Below are 24138 nucleotides of genomic sequence, written 5' to 3'. Positions count from 1 at the left end.
GCAAGTTAACAAGGCTCTGATGGCAGTGGTTTTGACAATGATGCTGGCATGGAAGGGAAAACATGTTATGAAAGTGTGAGTTATATGCTTCACTCTGCAGAACAAAAAAAAAAGTTTATTGAGGAGCCCATCAAGACACCCACCAATTTCCAGGTGGCCTGCAATGGTGGGAAATTTGAGAAGTGCTGCAATACAGCATCCACTACACCACATTGTCCCTTAGTTTATTGATGTTTGCATTCTTTATTTGTTGACAAAACTTTTGCCCTGCATAACCCACAACTGTTTTTGTTGTACTTCCATACAGTCCCACCACAATCAAAGTCACTCTCTCTCTCTCCAACTGCTTTGTTAATTCATAGCTAAATTGGGATAATTAAAAGGAACAGGAATTTGTGAAGAGTAATCATTTGCATTTATATAGCATCTTTCATCCAAAAAATAATAATTCCATGTATTCTCCAAAGTACCAATTCATTAAATTTCTCACACAACAAATGGATAAACAAAGAACATTTTAAAAAGTTAATTCCCATAATGGGAATTTTTGGTATTGTTTTTGTATTATATGTATGTGGCTGACGTGGTTCATCTCAGAAACAAACAGAAGCTGGATGCTTACCAACTGCCTTGCACACTGAAGCTCCCTGCTTCAGTTTGACTGGCTTGCTTAGGGTGGTGCTTCAGGGAGGCAGCAGCAGGTGACCACACAAATTCATGGGAAAATCTGATGAGCGGCAAATAAAAATTTGGGTAGGGAACACTGCCCATGAACATATTGCTCCTCCAGGCTTCCTTTTGCAACATGCTTTCCAGGTCCAAGCAGTTTCTTCTTTGTCCCACTGCTTCCCCCAGGAAAACCCACTGTTTACCATTGAATTGGAACAAATGGTACAGTGGTACCTCGGGTTACAGATGCTTCAGGTTACAGATGCTTCAGGTTACAGACTCGGCTAACCCAGAAATATTACCTCGGGTTAAGAACTTTGCTTCAGGATGAGAACAGAAATTGCGCGGCGACAGCGCTGCAGGCCCCATTAGCTAAAGTGGTACCTCAGGTTAAGAACAATTTCAGGTTAAGAATGGACCTCCAGAATGAATTAAGTTATTAACCCAAGGTACCACTGTAATCCACAGAAACCCCAGCTGCTGTTTGTTTCAATTCAGTGGTATAACCAGTGGGTTTTCTTAGGGAAAGCGACAGGATGAAAAATACCCACACAGACAGAGGTGGAAAGTGCAGGCCTTTGCCTGGAAAGCGTGGCACAAAAGAAAGTCTGGGTGAGCCCTTAATCTGTATTGCTTCTAAATCCATACACGTAATAGCACTGTATTCCATATTAATGGGATAAAGCCAATGCTCTACAACGCAGCAAGTTTTCCAAACAGCAGCAAAATTTGTTCAGAAAAAGCTAAGATAAGAACTGTTGCAAATGCCAAATCTGCCTAGGACAAAATACAAATTACAAGTCAATACGGAGCATGCGCTGAAGCATTTGTGTTTCCAGATAGTTAATGATTTTAGCCCTTGGGTCTAATGCAAGCAGACGCTTCCCTGCATAGGTCAGAGTTCAGGAAACCTATTAAATCAATAGCAAAACTCTTACGAGAGAAGGCTAAAGCAACTTCCACTGCAGGCTCTAGCAAAACTTTTCCAACTACACGTTCAGCTGCTTGAACAGATCAGCCCAATGTTGTTTACACAGAGACCATCAAATGGGTTCAAAATCAGACTGAACATCCTTTGCACAAATATTTGCTTGACAAGTGCCTTGTTTATTTCAAGCAAATTCCAACTCAGTTTTCTGCCCTTGCCTGATAAGATTTTCCTACTGAGATGCTCTGCCTCTGTCTTCAATATCAGCATCCAGTACAAATACATTTAACACACCATGTAGTTATTAATCCAAAGCATCATTAACCAATACAGTATTAACCTATAGTTTGAACTAATCTTGATCAACTATTCAAAGTTAACCTAATGGGTAGGGGAATTGACTATTCAATCACTTCACCTTTACCATTGCCAGCTAACCTCGCTCTAACCTAGTAGTATTAAAACTTTTCAGGCCTAAGACCCACCTTCAGCCAAAGCAACCATTTAGTGACCTGGTTCTTAATTTTTCAAAACCATTTTATTTATTTTTAGAACATTTATTCGCCGCCCAGTCAACAAAGTCTGGTTCACACAGAGTTAAAGACAACACACAATCAAAACTCGTTCAACGAATTAATTCAATTTAATGATGAAAAATCAGCGTAAGAAGCAAAACAGCATTTAAAATCCAGCAGAAATAATCTGTTCCAAGACCATATAACATAGCTTTAAAAGGCCTGGGAACCCCAGGCTGTTATGACCCACCTTAGGCTGGGTTGCAGTGCAATAGGTGCCAGCCCACCAGCTGGACAATACTTTAACCAAGAGATGAACCCTCCAGATGTTGTTGGACTACAACTCCCATCATCCCTGAGCATGTACCATACTGGCTGAGGATGATGGAAGCTGTAGTCCAACAGCATCTGGAGACCAATGGATTCCCACCCCTGCTCCAACTACCCCCTTAATCCTCGCAGATCTTCCACTTCCGACTCATTCAGCCTCTTTGCCCAGTATCTTTTGCAGATTGTAAATTCCCCAGGCAGGAACTGTGTTGCTTCTTGTACTCCCCTCAGCGCCTGCTGGCACTGAATGCCTGTTAAATAACTGCAGTCGTCAGTTTGTGAATTAAGACAATTTTCTACAAGTCAATTCACATGCGCGTTTCTGTGCATTACTGGATGCACAAAACGCCTCCATTTCATAGTATTGTGTCAGAGGCCAAAGGTGCATTGGAGACATTCAGTCTGCAGAAGCTGTTCTATACAGACAATTTGATGTCTCAGTCAATCAAAAGGAAAACTGATTTGAAATAAACGCATAGGAATTCCAGGCAGAATTTCATGACTGGACATAATGGTGGAGAAGGAGAATAGTCTTGATGAAGGTTGTCAGTGAAAGCACTACCACAAACAATTCCAATAAGAAAGAAAAATGGGAGGCATCTTTAAGAAAACTCAATGTGGCTGCACAAAAAGCTTTGTAATGAGCTGTTTGGGTTGGGGTTTTTTTAAAAGACATGTACAACAAATGTAAGGAAGGGACAGGCAGCCAATGACAAATACAGACAAAGAGCCTTGACTTGTAGGGACAAGGTCAGGAGAACTAAAGCTCAGGATGCCAAAGGATACCAAGAATGACAATAGCGGATTTTCCAGGTATGCTGAAAGCAGGAGGAAGACTAAGGAAATGGTAGACCTGCTGCTCAGTAAGCATGGTGAAATGTTAATGGATGGCAAAGGGAAGTTGGAACTGCTCAACTCCTGCTTTGCTTCCTCTTCTCCCAAAGAAGGAAACTTCTACCTCTCATAAGCAGCATGGCTGCTGAGAGGTCAGGACTGCAGTTAAAAAGTTGGTCAGGAAATGCCTAGCTATCCTAAAAGTGAGCTCAGGGCCAGACAAACTGCACCTTAGGGATACGAAGCAACGTTGTCTACCTGTACAAATCCTGGAAAATGGAATAGATGCCAAAGGACTAGAGACATATCCTGCTCACCGCTCCCCCCCCCCCGCCCCCGTGACTGAGGCAAGGAGTAAACTACAGCAAGTTACATAAGATTAATGTATATAATAATCAGTTATCAAGATAATTAGTACAAACCACTGTATTTTCAAGAATAACTGCTGCCAGATTGATCTCCTCTCTCAGTTTAGTGTACTGTGGGAATGCTATGGACATAGTTTAAGCTTGCTTTCAGCAAAGCATTTGGCAAAATCCCCCACAATATTTTGGTTAGCAAACTGGTTAAATGCAAGGTAGACGATGGCAGCACCAGCTGGGTTCGCAGGTGGCTGGAAAATAGTACTCAGCATCTTCCATTAATCAAACTGGACAGAGGTTTTGAGTAGGGTTCACAATCATTTTTATCAATGACTCATGGAGTGGAGGGAATCCTCATTAAATCTGCAGATGACACAAATTGGGAGGGATAGCCAACACCTCGGAAGACTGGAAGAAAATCCAAATAACCTTGATAGAACAGAAAACAGGGATGAAACTAACAGAGTTACATTCAGCAGACACAGTTACAAAGTTCTGCATTTATTGTTATGAAACTTGTTAATCATTTGTCATGCAAAGGTCTCCAAACATGTTACAATACATTTTAAAAAAACATAAAACACAAATACATTTTACTGTTAACAGAATCCATACATTTAGGCAAAGTATGCACAGCTACACACCGAGGATACCAGGCTGGGCAGTAGTATACATGAAAAGGATCTCAGGGCCGTGGTCTAACACATGTTAAACATGAGTCTTAGGACTCTTCCATACTTCACTTTGTCTCATGATTTCTAGGCACAGGTCTGAGAGGTTTTAGTTCTGTCCTGCAGTTTTCCCAGGTAAAACCCACTGTTTCATACTGAATCAGAACAAAATGTCAATGGGCTTTTCTGTGAATTGATTTCCGGTCCAATTCTGCAGTAAACAGTGGGTTTTCCTCCAGAAAGCGACAGGTCAAAACTAAACCCATCACTAGGAATCATGGGACAAATGGCAGTGCGGATGAGCCCTCAGTTGTGATGTGACCTAGAAGGAAAGCAGCAAGCTGGAACAGTGTTTGAGGGCAGTGTTTGGTTTTTTGTTTGAATCCAAGGCTGTCACTATGGGGAGAAGCAAGGCCCTTTTGGAATGTTGATGCTCTGAACCCTTCCATCGCAGGTTCAGGTTGTGTATGTGTGTAAATAAACCATAGATCGCAAAGGCACCACAGTCTCCTCTGTGCCTCATTTACAAAAGGAATCATGGACCCTGGGTAAATGCCTGGAACCCCTGGAATCTTGCACTGTTTGGGGAATGGGTTGGCGTGCAAAAACCCAGCCAAAATATGCAACATCCTCCCAAATTTAGTGTGCGATGCTCGCGATTCACTCTAGTTGTTGACGCCATTAACACCATTCTCTTTTCATACAAATGCTTACAGTATTTAAAACGAGTAACCCAAGAACTGTTCTTAGGGTCCTCTTCTGATTCAGGTTCAACAGAGGGTTCTAAACAATAGTTCAGCTTGGGGGTGGATTAAAGCTTTAGGTTTTGGTTCAGGTTTCAGTTCCTATTTAAATAGGAATTGATGAATGTCCAGAGCATCATTTATATAAATCTCCCCCTGCTTCATGTCATCAGCATGAATCACTTTTGCTTCCAGATAAGTGTCCTACAATGTCCACTGAAACTAATTTGATATACTTCACACCATCTCTGCTTCCCGCCTACAAGGACATGCTGGCTCAGTCTAATTACTCTCCCTGAAAAGTGTTTAACCAGGCTGTCTCATTAATATTAGTACAGTCTCCTTAACATTAGTACTATTAAATTCTTTTTTAAAAGAGAGAGAGAGAAAGGCCACAGTGTATTAGAACTATGGTGAATAAGTTCCCTGCAAAGTGGGGCTTACAGACAAAAAATGAAGCAAGATATTAAAGTTTAGTGAAAATCATGATAACGGTGGGGGAAGGTAAACAAGTAATAGACAGCAGAGGGAAGTTGCATTTATCCAAGGCAGATTGGGCAAAAACCAACGCTTTGAAGAGGATAAGTGCAAACTTAAACAACCTATCAGAATATTTAATACCACAAATTTAGCAGTGGATGCTATTTAGAAAACTCTAAGTACAGAAGGGCAGATTAGCATTAGACTATTGTGTCTATAGTGCATTTTCTTCTTAAGTTACAGTTTCAGCTAACTAGAAATTCATGCAGTCTGATCCTATGAGCGACTGCCCAGCAATGCTCTCACAGTCAAGGTACGAGATGGCCTGAACTCTTCTGAGGATGCAGAGGCTGCCATCAGTGATTCCCTCCTGTAATACAGCAACTGGGTTGTACAAGGACAACTATGTGGCACCAGCAAGGGTTAGTCAGTCCACAATTCACCTCTATATAGTTCCATCCTTATTTCGGACATCATGATATATTGATATATTGCAATGTTTAGCTGGCAATATGTCGCAATGCTGAAAACCAGATATTGCCCAGCCCTACTCCATGCACATGGCTGAAAGAAAAAATAAGGGCTCGCCTACACTTTCATTGTCATGTGATCTCTTCTGCTTGTCATGTGATTTCCTGCCACAGACCCAATAGGTGTTTTTGGTTTTTGTTTGTTTGTTTGCCCCTCTACTTTCCCAAGGAAAACCCACTGTTTACTGCTGAATTGGAATGAACATCAATCTGCCAAAAAAAAGCCCCAATCAATGTTTGTTCCAATACAGCAGTAACCGTTGGTTATTCCTGGGGAAAGTGGGACTACAGAAGAAAATCATGGGACAAATGGCGGTGTGGAGGGCATATCCTGGCCACTTGGAAGGGACTCTTACTCACTAAAATGTGGGTGGCTATTTATAGTCTTGCACTGAATTTTTTTTCCTAGTATATTTTGCAAACTTTCCAAGATCTAGTCTTTGGTGTTTTTATTTTATTTTATTTTTTTCGAATTGTGAAGAATTATTTTTGCCAAACTTCCTGCAAAATGTTATTTTAACAGCATGAGTATATACAGTTCATTAAAAGAAACAGTTCTTCCATCCAAATACTTATTCTACCTACCAAATCCTCACAAAAATAATTCCCAGCCCCCAGAGCATATTATAAGAAGGCATTAGCAAAAGCATTTTTCACGCTCTCGTAATTAGGTTTTCATTGCTGGAGGAGGAGGAGGGGAAAACAGTACAAACCCACACACGGGATGTTGTGGTTGTTTTATCTCTTATAGGAAGCCTAGTCAACAAGCATGTAGTAAAGAAATAATGATGAAGTGCCATTTCAAAAAAAAATCCCCTTCCATTTTCATGTGGGCATCAACCCTTCACCCAATTTCACCTAGATTTGAAGGGTGTTCCACATATTGTTCTTAGGTGCACACCAAAAATGAAATCTTAAGGGATGACCACTGTGAGGAGCACAGAGAGGACAAACTCCTTGGTGCATCTGCAGCAGCACAACCAGACGCCTTCATTTGCCCCAGCTGCTGCAACAACAACAACAAAATGTCTCTCCCATATCAGTCTCTACAGCCACAGCAGGTGCTGCAACCAACCAACAGTTTGACTTCACCCCCAAAAGTCACACTCCTCCATTGTCTTCTGAAACAGATGGATGACAATACTCCAAAAATATAAATCTTGAATACAGAAAACAGGCATTGTGAGAGGGGCAATAGCCAAGCATACTCTATAGCAAAACTGGGTTTGTTGATGTGTTATTTGTAAACAACCCAATGGGTATGTTCTGCATATTCTGGGGGCTACATACAGGTGGTGGGCAGGGCCAAAGGCAAAAATGGATGTGTCTCTTACCTTTGCACAGATAGCTCTACACACACACACACACACACACACAACCCCTCCACATCCAAGTAAGCAAGAGGAATTATCAATCAATCAATCAATCATTTTATTTGTATGCCACCTTTCCGAAGTTAAAACCATGCTCGAGGCAGCTTACAACATATAAAAAATTACATCATTACAAACATAACAAATGTAAACAACAACACTCAAGTAGGGTTCAGAGCAAGACTAGTGTGGGAAGGAGAGTTTGGCTTAAGGACCATTCCATGGGTTGGATAAAGATCCCTGGATGGCCACATTCAGTCCCTGAGCCTTAGGTTCCTCACCACAGTGCAATGCAACTGCCCTTCATTACCCAACTGTATATTGGAATCATGTCGGGGGGGGGGAATGTCCTCATTTCCACAGCCTGTGCAAACATATGTACAACTCAAAATGCCACACATACCACAGTGGACAGGCCTCTTGTGCAGTTTTCGGATGTTATCGCCCACGTGTTCTTTTGCATAGCTGAAACAATTAGCGTAATTGCAAGGAACTGTTCTCATACGAGCTATTTGGGTGGAAAGGAAGTGGCCAATATGCTAAGCTCAAACCTACCTAATGTAACTCTATGGAACAGCCAAGCACGAGGCAGAGTGCAAACGGAGCAAAGGGGAAGCAATAAGAGATGTTACAAAAAGCAAGTGTACAACTAGCAAATGTACAACCAGCAGAGTCACAGTGTACAAGTATTTCCAAGAAGTCTTAACTAGTGAGATATGTTGGGGGGGGGTGTCATATGAGAAATGCACCTCTCAGTCAAATAATCCCAAAAATATTTTGCAATCATTGTATTCAGTTTATATCCAACATACGATGATTGTATCTAGTGTTTTCTAATGGTGTAAGAAAAGCATACTGTCATGTCTTACTCAGTGCTATTTTTCTAGAAAAAGAGGTGCCGGAACTCACCACAAACACCTCTCTTGTTCTCTTATAATGGCAATGGCACCCACAATGAGAGGTGCTGGAACTGAGATCCTGTGAGTTCCGGTTGAAACAAAGCCCTGGCTTACTATATGACTTGTCTTAATTCTGGAATTTGTGGAGTCCTATTAAAGGTAACAGGGCACAGCTAATCGATTTTTTGGTGTTCTGTTGTAAGATTCCATGTGATTAGGAAATAGAATGGGATGGGGTAATGTTTCTTCATGCACAATGAAAGAAAAACCAGCCCCATATTTTCCCCGTTATTCAATCATCATTACCCATTAAAGCCACAAGATAATGAATTCAAACATTTTATACAATCTTTGGAGAATAATGGAACTTAAAAAAATAGGCCATTATAAAGATTATTTATATGTTCTCACAGGTCATAAACACAGAATCAACTACATTATTCAGTGTGTAATCTAGCTGGAATGTGAGCCCAGTATCAGCAATACAATCAAGATCTGAAGCAATCATTATGTAGTCACATAATGGCTTTGCCATTAATCCCCGAGTCGCCTACAAAAAATGTTGCCTGCACCCAGAGGGCAACTCTGGTGCTGTTTTCTTGATACTGGAATCAAAACAGACAAACAACAACCCATACATACATACATACATACATACATAGACTTGCAAGGAAAATAATGGAAATAATGACTTAACAAAATTCAGGATTTGGCAAAAAATAACATCTTATCTGAGACTGAGAATTATAAGTGAATATGTAAATCAGTTCTGGGTATCCTGGTTGCCCTTTATACAATAATGCTAAGAAAACAATTACCTCCCACAAAAGAAAATTCAAGTAGGTTTTGAATTCAAGTAGATTGGAACCTAGTGGAAATTAGCATGGGGCTGTTAATCCAAGATAACCAATTATACAACTAGAATTGCTATGCTACCATCACTAAGATATGGCTTGAATTGATCAGTTTGCATTACTTTTATCATAATGCAATGTTTATTTAAGTGCTGGCATCCTAAGCATCATATAAAAAATAAAATGATAGGACCTCGTGGAAAGGTCTTACAGTAATATTTACATTAGATAAGGCAAGGTAGGAAGGAGGGGGAAAGGCTCCCAAATTAAGCTAAAAGAAGACTAATGACCCATCATATCCATGCACAGCTCCCTTAAATTCTACAGGATTTCTGCCCATTTAATATTTATTTAGCAACCACAATAGGAGATGCAACCGTAAGTTGGACAGAAGCCCTAGAAAATGAGAACTCACAAGACTAGAATGCTGTCCCTATTTGCCCTTTACAGTTAACCAAAATAGTAAGATTCAGGAACCAAAGAACCAGTACAGTTTCGTGTGTTACCAAAAGTAGGAGTGATGGAAAGCTACACCAAATTTTTTACTTGAAAGCACTGGGAATGAATGCACTCTCTGTAATAACTGCCATTCTACCAGCTCACAGTTTGGAGAGATGCCTTTAACTGAAAGAGAGACAAGACATTAGGCTAAATTCTGACCTCAATTAAGTCTGTTTCACTTCAGTAAAAGTATTCCCTCTTTGTGTGCCAAATTCATAACTCATTACAAGTAGATACAACTGCATAAATTCCAGTGCAATTGTGCCTTTTTGGAAGTGTGGCTCATTGATTTGCAAAAATGTCAGAAAAGACAGTATTTGGTCACGTAGGGTTTATTGCCATCGTAATACTTATCTCACCGTGCAAATCGTAACTGGCTCCTCCTTGTGTGCATGATGTGCAAGAGAATATGTATGCAAGTGGAGATGTCCATTGTCAACATGAAGGCCTTCCAGTTACCAAACACAAAAAACTGCCTACTAAAGGTGGCCTGAGAGGTAGTTAAGCCCCTAGTGAAAGCAGCTAGTAAGGGCACCAAGTGAGTAAAGCAAATATTGAATGAAATGGGTTTACTCCTAATGGAAGCAATTATTATACCCTACAACCCAACAGCTTTCCTGAATTAAATTTACCCACAGTCAATTCTGAACAACTCAGATTTAAGTTAAAGGAAGATGATCACATTGACAAAAAAGAGTATCTCAAATGCAAGAGCTGAACAGGGAGCATTTAAGTTATACCAAAAGGACCGTCTGAAGTGGAGGAACAACGGCAATAGTTTTAAATGATATTGAAAGAATATGAAAATGAAGTAAGTGAGCAATTGTTCACGAGTTCTCCCGAGAATAGTAGTTATATGTTACAGTGATATTCAGCAAGAAATCAACTCAGGGAAGTTAGGAAACTGAATTCTCAGGGAAATCATCCTTACCTTAGGCAAGAGGTAGGCACAAGATGCTCTGCAGATGTTGCTGCACTACGGCTCCCAGTAATCATCTTGGGCCATGCTGGCTGGGGAGGATGAGAGCTGAAGCCCAGCAACATCTGGTGGGAATCATGTTGGGTACCTCTGGCAGTAGTGAAGCTTCAATGGAGACGACGGCATGGAAAACACCCCAGCCCAAAACTATAAGCCAGGGGTGGGGAGCCTCTGGCCCACCATATGTCGCTTGACTACAACTCCCATCATCCCTCACCATTCACAATGCTGCCTGCGGCTGATGGGAGTTGGAGCCCAACGACATCAGGAGGGACATAGGTTCTGTGCCCCATTATATACAGGAAAAAACCCAAAATCCTCACACCCCAATAATTTCCCACAACATGAAGAATCCAAGTATAAGCTCCTCTTGTTCTTGATCACTCTGATTTAAACAAAGAAAACGTCAGTAATACTCTATATAAATGTATTCAGTGGCCATCTATTATTATTATTATTACAAGTATTTGCTTCCTCATTGCTAACAATTCCATGGATTGAACTATGAGCATAACTATAGAGATAGGGAAGGAACCACCCCCTAATCTAGGAACTGAGGTTAGATGAAGGTAAGTAAACAAGAGGAGCTGGCTGGATCAGACCAATGGCTCATCTAGTCCAGCATCCTGTTCTCGCAACAGCCAACCAGATGCCTGTAGGCAACACATAAGGAGGTGCCAAGCACAAGAGCACTCTCCACACCTACCCCTATGGTGTTTGGCAACTAGTATTCAGAAGCATTACTGCCTCTGAACATGGGGAAAGAGCATAGCCACTGTGGCTAGTGGCAGCTTTCTATCTGCCTCCCTGCATTTCTCAAAATCCACAGTTGCCAGACCCACTAAGAGTAAAAATGAAAACCGGCAAGAGTACTGTTAGCCCAGAAATGGAAGTAAGAAGAAATTCTGACGAAAGAAGAATGGCAGATGAAAATAATGGACTATGCAGAATTGGACAAAATGACAGGAAGGATTCGAAACCTGCGGGAACAGAGATTTACAGAAGATTGGAAGAAGTATACGAACTATTTGAAGAGCAATTGTAATCAACAAATTACGCTAGCAGAATTACAAGAAGTTTTGTAGGGAGAAATATATGAAGTGCTACAAATAAAGAATAGAGATATTGGTTATGAGTTTTAAATGTAACAGGAAAAATAAGAAATGTATACTAAGAGTTTAGATTGGAAAATTTTTAGACTGGACTGATGGAAGTCAAAATATTGAATAAGATGTAAAAAATATGTTTAATTACTGTTGAAAATGGTATGTTAAAAAAACTAATAAAAATTTATATGAAAAAAGAGTAAAAATGAAAACAGTGGCCACTGTTGCCTAGCACAATCGATTAAAGAAAACACATATGCTTACTCGAGAGCAATCAAACACTTCTTAAATTTCACTACTCAAATCACTTCGGCATGTCTGGGATCTCTTGCTGTAGGGTGGAGTGATGCTTCTGCATTTCTCCTTCTTTTAGGGCGAGTTTTTTATGCACATAATTCTCCCACCCAACAGTTGGGCTACATACTCAAAACACATTTGCGTGTCATTGCACACATGAGGACAGTTGGATGTATGTCCTTCATGGGACGTTTTTAAAACAGAAGTTGAATGGCCATCTGGTTAGTGATTCTTTAGCTGTGATTCCTGCATTGAAGGGGGTTGGACTAGATGGCCCTTGGGGTCCCTTCCAACCATACCATTCTATGGTTTTATTATTTCCAAGTTGCCCGTCTGTCTGTCTGTCTACACCAGAGGACGGTGAATGGGCACAGACATCATACATATGGTTACATTTTCAAATTGAATAGAAAGTGTTTTGGCAGAAGGGGGAACATATCAAAACACAGTATTTCTCAAGGATCTGCAGGATATGTGTGGATTGTGTACACGGTTTCACAAACCAGTCGTGGGAGTGCACTGAATGCAGAATAAACAGGATCTTGTACACAGCCTTAGTCCCAAGTAGCACCAATGGCAGTTCAATCCTATAAACACACACAGAGAGAAGTAAGAGTCCATGTCTACTCAGGAGTAAGCTAGATTGAGTTCAATTAGACCTAGTCCCAGGCATGTGGTGTATCAGGTTGCAACCTGAGCTATGCAATAGAATAGTCTCTACCACAACACAGCAATTATGGAGGTATTTATGTTCTCCATTTGAAGCATATGCAAATTTATTTTAAAAAATAAGTGATTATATGGAAGCAAACCTATGCCACTTACCAAAGCATTCAACTGAAATAATGAACTGACATACTCAGAGTGCCTGGGAGCTTTGCCTCCTTCATGATATTCCCTCTGCTAGTTTGATGAATGAGGAATGCAATAGAGTAAAAATAGAAGCTTTTCCAGGCTGCACAATATGTGTGTGAGGGGGGAGGGGGAACCAAAAATAAATGCAACTTTTATCCGTGTGTCACAAGGTCTAGTTTTTACAAAAGCTGGTTTAATTAAAAAACTTAAGACCTCAAAAAGGTGTAGGGGCACTGAAATATAGTTACAGGGTTTTCATAACAAGACAACAGGCTGCGTTACAGAGTTTTCACAGGCTGTCTTTCACACATGAATGAAATAGTTCAATTTAACAAGAACCTTTCAATGAGAGAGAGAAAGAGATCAATAAATACTCAGCAAGTTGTCAGGAAACTTACAATCAAATTGCTCGTAGGAATACCGCCCGAAAGCTGTTTGATTACTTTCCACAATCAAGCAGGTAGCAGTGTGTTTATGAACGAAAGACAGACACACACTTTAGAATTTGGAGGGACCCCACCCCCACCCCTGAGAAAAGCAGTTCATCACCTGCCACCAAACATTACACAGAGTAACTGGAGCATTGCTGATAGACCAAATCTCTGCTGTAATTTTGCCTATCAACTGTTTTCAAGATAAATGTACTATGACATATGTCTATAAGAAAAATCCTGGAAGGGCACAATGATTGGTGAGTGTGTTGTTGTTGTTTTAAAAAAGGAAGAAGAAAGTTTTGTTAAGTGGGCAACGGGAATGAGAAAAGTTCAGAATGGAGTAAACAGAAACACAATGGCCCAGGGCATGTGTTGGATACCTTTGGCCTGCAGACCAAATTTGATGTCTCTCCCCAGGACTCCCCTCTGGCCAGGTCTCCTTACTGGCTCTGTCTCACCCTCCTCAAGTGCCTTTCCCTAACTGGAACGTAAACATCCGCTGCTTCCCTGGATGCGGAGATTGCTTGTGCGTGCTTGTGTGTGTGTGTGTAGGGAACATAGAAGTGTATAGCTTTGCCATGGCTGAAATGTAGGCTACTGTACAAAGTAAGAGACACATTGCTCTGCCCACTTTGGGGTCTAGTGCCACTGGCATGTGTCCCCTTGAAGGTTGCCCAGCATTCAATGTGGCCCTTAGGCTGGAAATAAAGGCTCACTCCTCCTAGTCTAGCCACTTTGGAAATGTCAACATTAACAAAGAATAGATTCCATGGCAAAATGCCCTTTTCAAAATTAAACCAGCAGCACAGTACCTTGAAAACATCATTGAGCACAGCTATTATGTCTTATGTTTTCCAACTGTCCATTAGTAGTGCTCAGATGCATTAGGACAGATGACACGTGTTGCTACAAACCAGATTACAGGTTGCAATGGCCGAACACCAACTCCCCTTACAACCAATACAATACTTACTAACGAAGACAAAGCGTAACAGACAAATCAGGGGTAATATTTAAAGCTAAGTGTCAGTACTCCAGACCTGTGACTCAACAATTTTGGCTGAACAGATCTCCACTAAAGTCGAGACATCTGCACGCACTCAGAACAGCCCCACAAGACTTCAGAACAGACAACTGTGGAATTAATGGAGTCTGTGGATCGCAGCCAGTTTTAGCACTGATTTCAATGAAAGAAATTGATCCGGGGGTGCTTACCTCTTGCTCTACAGCTATGTTCCTAGTTCGTTCACTATGTGACCTAGAATTAAGTGTGTTGATCTGTTCCACTCTAGCACCTAGCAGAACTTATGGCAACTAACAGGGAAAGAGGAAACCCCTGCCAGAAATAATACAGATCAGTTTCTTTAGCAGGAGCAGGGAAACCTATTCCTTCCCTTTAAAGAGATCATTAAAACATAATGAGCAATAGGTTTCTCTTTATTAATACTGCAACATTGTACATGCAAATCAGGCTAAGGCTGCAGCATAATCAGCTGGAAAGCATGTCAAGCAGGCTAGCTGTTCTTTTAGTCACAGCCAAGTCAAAAGAAGCTATAGTGACCTTTAGAGAGGGAAAGGGTAGGTGGAAGAAATCCTAAGCTGAAGAACCTCTGTTTCAAGCATTTTGCGAAGGATTGACAATAGAGATGGCAACAGTCATGTTTAATGCAATGTTCCCTTTTGAAAACTGATTCCATAACTTCCTGTTCAGTCCCCTTCGTTGGATTCACAGGTCACATAGTACTGCACCTTCCTGCTGAAAGAAAGGGGGGTAGGCAGGGAGCACGATTGTGCTAGAAAGAGCATTTCCTTTCAACAACAAAAAGAAGAGGATCGTGAATCACCAACAGGGGCTTCAGTGAAAGGACGCAAAGTACTTGAATTGCTGCATTTAAGTACCTCAGACGAGACAGAGGCCGACCTCCAAGCACGCACGCACACCTTTCACTTAAGCATTAGCCATTTCCTAAGTAATGAGCGTGCAAGATAGTTTACCGAAAAAAGCAGCTACTAATTTTAAAGTGTTTATATAAAAAGCATCAATAGTTATTTTTTTATTAAGTTAAAAGAAGAAACATATCACCTATGAATACATCACGTGCCACCAAACAAGCCAGACAGCCACAAGGGCACACACTCTCACAAAAATCCCATCAGCATACCCACAGCCAGTACAGCCCATAAAGCACCCCCCCCCCGCAACGAACCACTAAACAAACCAAACCCTCCCTCGATCGAAGGAGGGCAAAACAAACGCGTTTCCATCAGCGCCAAGATGGCATCCGGCGCTTCCCCAGGAGAACTCAGCAAATTTTATTGCTAAAAAAAAGTACCCGACCAAGAATAAATAGATGGGAGGGATGGGGATTGGGAAGGGAGGAAGGAAGAATTGTTGCTTAAAATAAAGGCAGAAAACGGGAGGTGGGGAGGAAGACCCCCCCCCCCCACACACACACTCCGGTGCTCAAGTTGTCAAAGTTGTCAACGAGGCGCTGCTGCTGATCTTGGTTTCAATTCCCCCAAAATTCAACACCTCCAGACATCTTGTAATCCCCAGGGAAGAGTTCGGCGCTGCCACCTGAGACCAGGCACTGAACCCTTCGCTTTGTACCTTCCGCCAAGTCCGAGTGTGTGTGAGAGAGGGGGAAAAACAGGAACAGCCAGAGCGCTTATCAAACTGGAAACAATGGACTGGGAGGAGGAGTAAGCAGGTGGGGGCGAGGAAGAAGCAAGATCTTTCAAATCCTGAGGTTCAAGTTCAACCTCCGCGCACTCTGCTTCTCCCATATTCCCCGTTACTATAGCTAAATAGAATATTTATATATTCCATCAATCTTGATATAAATATATAGAGAGAATGGGTTTCCAAGCCCACAATAGAAGCATCTACACAGACAAAGATCATCGCCATCCGGTTTGGGGGGTGGGAATCCACCTTAGGCAGACCCATCTAGTATTTAAGGAGGTGGGCTCCAAATGCAAAAGGCGTGGGGGAGATCCTGTGGACTGCCCAGATCACGCTTCCCCTAAGAAGAGGCATTGCATATATATATAGTATCAAACAAACGCCGAGAAAAGACGCCCCGGAGTTACTGAGGCGCAGGCGGCGGCGGGAGTCGTCGTCACTTACCATCATGTTGCCTTGCATTTTAGCGGTTTTAATCATTGCTTTCTCCTTCATTTTGCCTTTGGATGGGGAGACGGTGCTGATGGAAAGCGCGTGCCTGCCAGTCTCCTTACAATACAGGCTTACTACTTAATAATCCATCGGCTTGGTCACTTTAGTCAGGAAGCTCGGCTTTTTACACTTGCGAGGAGATGTTTATTCGTGGGGAGGGGGGAAGGAAACGGGAGCGGGGAGGAGGGAAAAGAGTTCTGATTTCCAACCCCTTTTCTCCCCCCCCCCCCTCATTTAAGCTCAACGCCCTTTAAAAAAAAACATTCACATGGGATATTTTTTTTTTGGTGGGGTTGTAGTGGTACCCGCCGTCCTCATCATTCTTCCGCTCTCCCCTTGCAACAAAGACTCCAGAAATATTTAAGGGGAAGAAAAAGAGGGAGATGCTCAGCTTAGAATCACGTCCTGCGAGAACTCTGAGTAAACATTGGCGGGAGGGGGGGGGAGAGAAGGAGAGAGAGGAAGCTCGTCCCCTATCGCACACTCGCCGCCACATCACAAACACACACCGCTGTCGCGAGGAAGGAAAGCGTCGCTGTCGTGATAATATGGTGAGGCTTGCCTCGGTGCACGTGCTCAACGCTTCCTTCTCTTTCTCTCTCTCACAGACCACAGACACCGGCAGAAAGAAAAGAGAGCCGCTGCTTTTTATTTATTTTTTAATCAAGGTTAAGCAGATTTTCGGATGGAAAGAATAAAAAGGGTGATGTATGTTGACTCTTCTCCAAACGCATTTCTATTTATGCATTTGCACCCTAAGTATGAGGAGTGTCATGCCAGGGAAGAAGATACAAACCCCCTTTTTCTGCACATGAAGCTGACACTAGGACACTAGCTGCAGGAGCGCCCCCCCCCCCTCCATCGCGGTTTTCCTCCTCTGTCTTCCCTGGCCGCCCTGATCAGCCTGGGAGCGAACAGCCAGGAGCAAGCGGGGCCACGTCTGCTGCAAGCGAGGAGAGAGGGAAGGACTGGTATCAATAACGTTGTTGTTGCAGGTTACTATGGGACACCCGCTACGTTTCCATGGTTGCACTCTTTTGGGCCTGCATCTGAATCAGCTGCTGCTGTCCCCACCGCCCGGGAGGGAAAGAGGCGTGGCACTTTCCCCGCAGCACCCTTCCCGAGGTGCCCGTGGGCCGCCAGCCCTCCATGCAAACTCCCCGGGTAAGACGCTTCTTCCAGTTCTTCCTGAGCCACATCTTTGCTACGCTGCCTCTCCGCCCCACTTTGCTCTCCGGCAGCATCCCTGTCTGATACCTCCCTTCATTCTATCAAGAATTAGTTCGGATCCCTTTGGAGCTGCTTGCCACGCCCACTTCCAGGATCCCTCTTTGTTGTTGCATTTCCGGGACACACACACACACACACACACACACACACACACACACGGTGCTCACCGGCCTTTCCCAGCTGCTCCGGAGACACACCCAAAACCCTGTCTCTAGACCCACTTCACCTTTGCGCGCGCGCGCGCTCACACACACACACACACACACACACACACACACACACACACAAGCTGCTGCTACAGCATGCACTGTTCAGTCTTCCCTCCCCATCTTCCCAGGATGCCCTGCTGCTTCTGTAATCCCTTCCATTCATCAATCACCACTGTGGTGGGGGTGTCTTGCGGTCGCTTTTGCGTTCTTCCATACCCCCCAGCTAGGAAGTCATCGATAGGGCTGGAAAGCGCGCGTATCGCTTTGCTCCTGCCCTTATTCCTCCCCTGTCCACACTCTCTGAGCGTCCAGCCATTCAAAAGCGCGCTCTGTTCTCCCTAAAAACAAAGCGGGGTTCATTTTATAGTCTAGTCACGCCAATAGCTAGAAAATGCTGCGAGGAGAAGACGTTTCGACTGCAGTTTTCTTTTCCCCTTCAGGCGCCGCCAGCAAATGGGAGGACACGCGACTTACAGCTCCCCTGTTGCAGCGCGCACGCACACAATTCACTTACCCTTGAAAGAGTATTTGGGTCCTTTAGCTGTTCGGCATGTAACTGAGCCAAGAAGGTAGGAAAACATGCGGCTGATTTGCAAGAGATAATTGCGGGACCATACTTAGCCTCGCTGAGGAGGGCTTTAGTTTTATTTATTTTTAAAACTATATTCTCTGCTAGAAGCTTAGGGGAGAAAGGTTGGCCGAGAGTTTAAAATCATAACACACTTGCGATGGTTTTTTGGTATTAACATTTTTTCACAAAAAAGCTTGCAAACTTGTCACCTAAATCAGAGATGGGAAACCCCTAGAGTAGTCCTCAGTTGGACTCAAGTCCAGTCAAAACATGACTCCTTTTCCCATCAGCCACAGCCAGCACAGCTAACGGTCATGCATGATGGAAGTTTTTATCAACAAGAGCTGAAGGGCCACAGGTCCCCCGGCCTAAAACTAAGTTTTCAGTCAACCTTCCAGATGAAAAAAACACCTGATAATCTTTAACAGTAAAACCATTTCCCAACCGTCACAAAATCTTGAGCAGCTGCAATCAAGTGGTCCTACTGAAATCAGAAAATTTGGGGGGGAGGGGGTTGAATCAACAGAGTAACCAAAGTGCATTTTTGACCCAAATCTGAGTGCATAAAACCACAGCAAATCTGCCCTTCTGATGTGATAAAACATATGAACTTATCACTTAGAAGATTAATGCTCTCTCTTTTTCACTCCCTTATTAGAGCTAGCAATGTCACGAGAGTCACAAATATACATTGGCTTAAGAGCCTTGTAGACCAACTCCCTCCAAGAAGAGCCAAATTCAGATAAACTTTGTTGAAACCAATCAACATGAAACTACAGTACAGTAATTTTGATTGTCTTCTTTTGAAAGTGGAAGAGAGTTTTTCTTCTTCTCTCACAATTCCCCAGTGGAGTCATCCTATGAAGTTTTTGGCGGACCATTCAGGACAGACAAAAGGAAGCACTTCTTCACACAGCACATGGTTAAATTATGGAATTCAGTACCAAAATATGTGGTGGTGGCCACTAGGGCTGGGCGATATCTGGTTTTCAACATCACAGTATATCACCAGCTAAATATCACAACATCTCGATATATCACGATATATATCTGCAGTGGCAGAGGGTCTTGCTGGGCCTCCCCACAGCAGCAGAGGGTCCTGCCATACCGCCTAATAATTACTAATAATAATATTTATACCCCGCCCATCTGGCTGGGTTTCCCAACCACTCTGGCGATAGAGGGTGCACCATACTTCCCTGCAGCAGCAGAGGGCTTTGACAAGGCTCCCTGAAGTGGTGAAGGGCCTTAAAATGTAAGGGAAGTAGTAGTTTTAATAAAAAATATTAAATAAACTTCCATATATTATGTTTAATATATTTTCAACTAATTTATGAGTAGTTTAAGTGATTTACAAGTCAAGTTGCATCTGCTTCCCCACTCAGAGGTCTAAGTGGAATCTATACATGCACAAGCCCCACTGAGTTCAACTAAACTTACTTCTACTTTACTGAATTCAATAGGGCTTGCTTGTGAGTAGACACACATTTCCTTGCACTGCTTACCGAAAAACACCCTCACCATCATTCTCACATAGTACCTAACCTCCCATTTAAGCATAAGGCAGGCAGATAAATCTTCTCCCCTCCACCCCCCCAAGGCCTCCCCCAGAAGTCCCCATACCACCAATCTCTCCCTTTTAATCAAAGGGAGGGAGGGCAAGCAAGCAAACATACAAACAAACAAACAAACAAACAAACAGTCTCCTTTAAATATATATAAAAAACAAACCTTCCTTTTTAATATGAGGTCCAGCGCTGAGGGCCTATTGGCGGTTCCCTCATTGCGAGAAACCAAGTTACAGGGAACCAGGCAGAGGGCCTTCTCGGTAGTGGCACCCGCTCTGTGGAACGCCCTCCCACCAGATGTCAAAGAGAACAACAACTACTAGACATCTGAAGGCAGCCCTGTTTAGGGAAGCTTTTAATTTTTGATGCATTACCGTACAGTATTTTAATATTTTGTTGGAAGCTGCCCAGAGTGGCTGGGGAAGCCCAGCCAGATGGGGAGGGTATAAATTATAAATATTATTATTATTATTATTAGGGAACCAACATAAACACCACATTGCCTCTTTGTCTAGCCAAGGAGGTTCCTCCTGGATTGTTAGCAGGCTCTGCATCATTAGCTGAGCTCTTAAGTGAAAAGATACTGGTGAAGCTGAAAGAGTTTGCTGGTTTATGTGAGGACTTACTGTCATTTTTCATGGGTTAGGAGGGAGAAAGGAGAGAGCAAACAAAGCTGGAGACACCCCCTGGGAAGCTGTTCAGTCTCCACCTTTTGTTCACAGGCATATTGCCTTGCTGAAACACTTATCACAATGTTCAATACTGGTACTGTATTCAACGATGTGGCAATTTATTGCACAGCCCTAGCCTGGCCACCAACTTGGACTTGGGGATTAGGCAAAATCATGGAGAATATACCTATGATGGATATGTTCTACTTCCAATACCAGTTTCTGGGACTAAGAGACCTGTAAGTCACTGTGAGCCCCTTGACAGAAAGGTGGGGAAAAATATAATGAAACAGCCAACAATGGGCGCACAAGAACAAACACAGCTACACATTATATAGTGAATGCGCCAACGTAAATACTACTGTAAGAAAATTAGTCTCCTAATAACCTCAAGCACATAAAACATTTTAGCAAATTTGTATTCTTTTGCTCCCTGGATGCTTTTGCATACCACATGCCGTAGGTCTTCTACCTCTTCTCCCTACCCCACCCCCACCCTGGTTTATTTCTAATGGAGTCATTGGTTGTATCTTATTTCACTTAATTTAATGTGGTTTTGGCACTGCAGTAGCAATTGCTATGATTAAAAAGAATTTTGTTCTAATCTCCAGGCTGCTGGCAAGTACTTGCTATCACTTTTAATCCCATCTATCAATCTATCTATCTCGATGTTTGTAATTGTGTTTAAGATTCTCTTTTCCGTTTGGGCCAAAGCATTCTCTCTCTACAAACGTCTCTTCCGCTTCTCACAACTGGATATTCTACCCATTGCATTCCACAACACAATGTCTGGCGTTTGCAACTAAAGCCTGAGATAATTTTTAGGCATCAATAACTTGTCATCACAATTTTTATTTTCCTTTTTTATTTTCTTACAATAACATAGTAAGGCTTAACTAATCCAGAATTATCCCTATATTACATATGTGGGGGGGGGGAGAGAAAGTCTAAAGCTCAAGGAACAGTCAGACCATTTGTATATCTATCCTTCTACATTGAATCAAGAACTTCATAGATCATGCCCTTAAGCAGGGGTGGGGAAAGACCCATGACTTGGGAGGAAGACAAAGCAAAGACCCTATGTGCAAGATACACATAAAGCAGTTATTATACCACTTTCAGCAATTATAGCTTCCCCCCACCAAAGAATCCTGGGAGGTATAGTTTGTTAAGGGTGCTGAAAGACCCCATTGCCCTCACAGAGCTACAGTTCTCAGTAACAACCCATTCATCTTGCCAGGGGAATCTGGGAATTGTAGCCATCTTGGGGGTGGGGGGGTGGAATAGGGCTTTCCTAACAACTCTATAGTTCCTGGGATTTTGGAGTATGCCATGATTGTTTAAAGTAGTATTTAGTTGGCATCCATCTGTCTCGGGTGACAATGCAAAGTGCACCTCTCTTTAAGAGTGAAATCAAACCATTGAAGAGTTACAGTTTTGTTGCAGCTGGGGCATTAAAGTGGTATAATACTGTTTTAAATGTATAGTGCAGATGAGGCCTAAGGCAGGAAAATAAGTTTAGAATTTTGTACTACAAATGCCCACCCATGATTTCAACAGATGGTATAGCGTACCTACTAAAATCCCATTCATGTGACACACTTTGAGTTTAAGGAATGTGTGAAATTTCACTGCTTGGCCTCCCTTCACTTCCTGCCCATCCAGACAAGCTTATGGGCAAAAAAATTGACATGCTCATGACATGTTCATGGTGCATTCCAGATGTTGTCCAACTGCCTTTGGGCATGCAAGCTGGGACTGGTGGAAAGCAGAGCCTAACAACTTCTGGAGGCCACTCTGTTGGCTAGCATGTTTGGAGGATGGGGTTATTGGCCATCATCCTGTCCCCCCCCCCCCCCACACACACCTGTGTATTCTTAACAGAATAGGGCCATTTGGGGTATTAAATCAATCATGTCACTTTTCAAGATATCAGTTGCCTTCCACCAGCAACTGATGTCTTGAAAAGTGACATGATTGATTTAATACCCCAAACGGCCCTATTCTGCTTTGTCACTTTCCCCAATCCATTATTTCATTTGTTCTTAAGAAAAGAAAAGGGGGGAAAACTTGGAGCATACCAGAAATGAGTCAACACCTCACCATCAATGACAGCTTAAGAGCCAAAATATTCAAACTCACTGCCCAATTCTTGCAAGAACTGCATCAGCAATCAACTTTTATTGGCTTCTGAGCCTTCCAGAAGGCTACTTAGTGAATTCAAGCAAAGGGTAGACAAATGAGAGATGGCCACAATATTAACTTTTAAGTGTACAGCAAACAATGTTCAAAAGGAGAAAAGCCTTTATTTATTACATTTTTCTCTGATATTTCCTCCCCAAAGTCCATAGTAGCATACATGGTCTCTTTCCTCTTCCTTTTATCCTTGCAAACCACCCTTTGAGGTAGGTTAGGCTGAGGAACTGCAGTACACCTTGTGGCCAGGCAGGGATTTGAAGCTGGACTAAAGACCAGGGAAGGTAAGTGTGTCACACTTTGGGTGTCAGATACACCACTATACAAAATTTAACTTAACTTGAAGGAATGCCTTTCCCCGGATGTTGCTCATCATGCTTCCTTTCTCCTACTTCACATGGTCCTCCCTTCCAAGAGTCCATGGTCCGCTTCTCAGCGGCTTCACTCTCCCCATGGCTTTACCAAGTTAGAGAAATTCAAGACTTCTAGAAAACTGACACAATCCTCTTCATTCAGGCAAGTACTGATATTTTACAGCAGCCCTCCCCAACCTGACCTCTTCCAGATGCAGTGGTACCTTGGTTTAAGAACACCTTAGTTTATGAACAACTTGGATTAAGAACGCTGCAAACCCAGAAGTAGGTGTTTTGGTTTGTGAACTTTGCCTTGGAAGCAGAACATGTTTCGCTTCCTGTGAATTGAGTCCCCCGCTGCTATGGGAAAGCATGCCTTGGTTTCAGAATGCTTTGGTTTAAGAACGGACTTCCAGAACGGATTAAGTTCATAAACCAAGGTACCACTGTATTTTAGAGCATGTCTCTCATAAGTCCCAGCCAGAGTGGCAGACTGTCAAGGATGCTGGGAATTGTATTCCAAAACATCTGGAGAGTACCAGTTTGAGAAAGGCATGAGTAACAAATTTTTAGTTCATTTTATGATAGCATCTTAGATACTGGTTTTAATTAACTGTGAGCCACAATAATTTAATTGTGAACACTGCAGAGATTGGATAGTGAGATAAAACTTCAAGAAATAAAAATAATGAAAGGAAAAGGGATCAGATTTGCTGGCAGTAGTGATCTGTCCTGCAGTTATGTCCTGAATACAATTCTAAATAGATGCTACAGCTTCAGATCGTTTATTTAAAGCTGGATT

General features: G+C 42.5%; 1 protein-coding gene across 2 annotated transcripts in view; it reads right to left on the bottom strand.

Annotated features, from left to right (window-relative positions):
• DPP6 (dipeptidyl peptidase like 6) overlaps window positions 1-24138 on the bottom strand; it is a 483312-nt gene that overhangs the window by 413938 nt on the left and 45236 nt on the right. Inside the window, exon 1 of one of the 2 annotated variants that reach the window (XM_080974043.1) lies at window positions 16491-16952. The exons of the other annotated variant lie outside the window; for it this stretch is intronic. Within the exon in view, the coding sequence (XP_080830169.1) occupies window positions 16491-16541 (51 nt within the window). The 5' untranslated portion in view covers window positions 16542-16952. Of the gene's footprint in view, window positions 1-16490; window positions 16953-24138 lie in introns of those variants that run through there. 2 annotated transcript variants of the gene reach the window in all.

The sequence above is a fragment of the Podarcis pityusensis genome (genome assembly GCF_964106645.2).
Source record: "Podarcis pityusensis genome assembly, chromosome: 12".
Taxonomy (NCBI): Eukaryota; Metazoa; Chordata; class Lepidosauria; order Squamata; family Lacertidae; genus Podarcis; species Podarcis pityusensis.
Note: the sequence above shows the minus strand (reverse complement) of the source record. Positions and strands in the feature narration are given on the sequence as shown.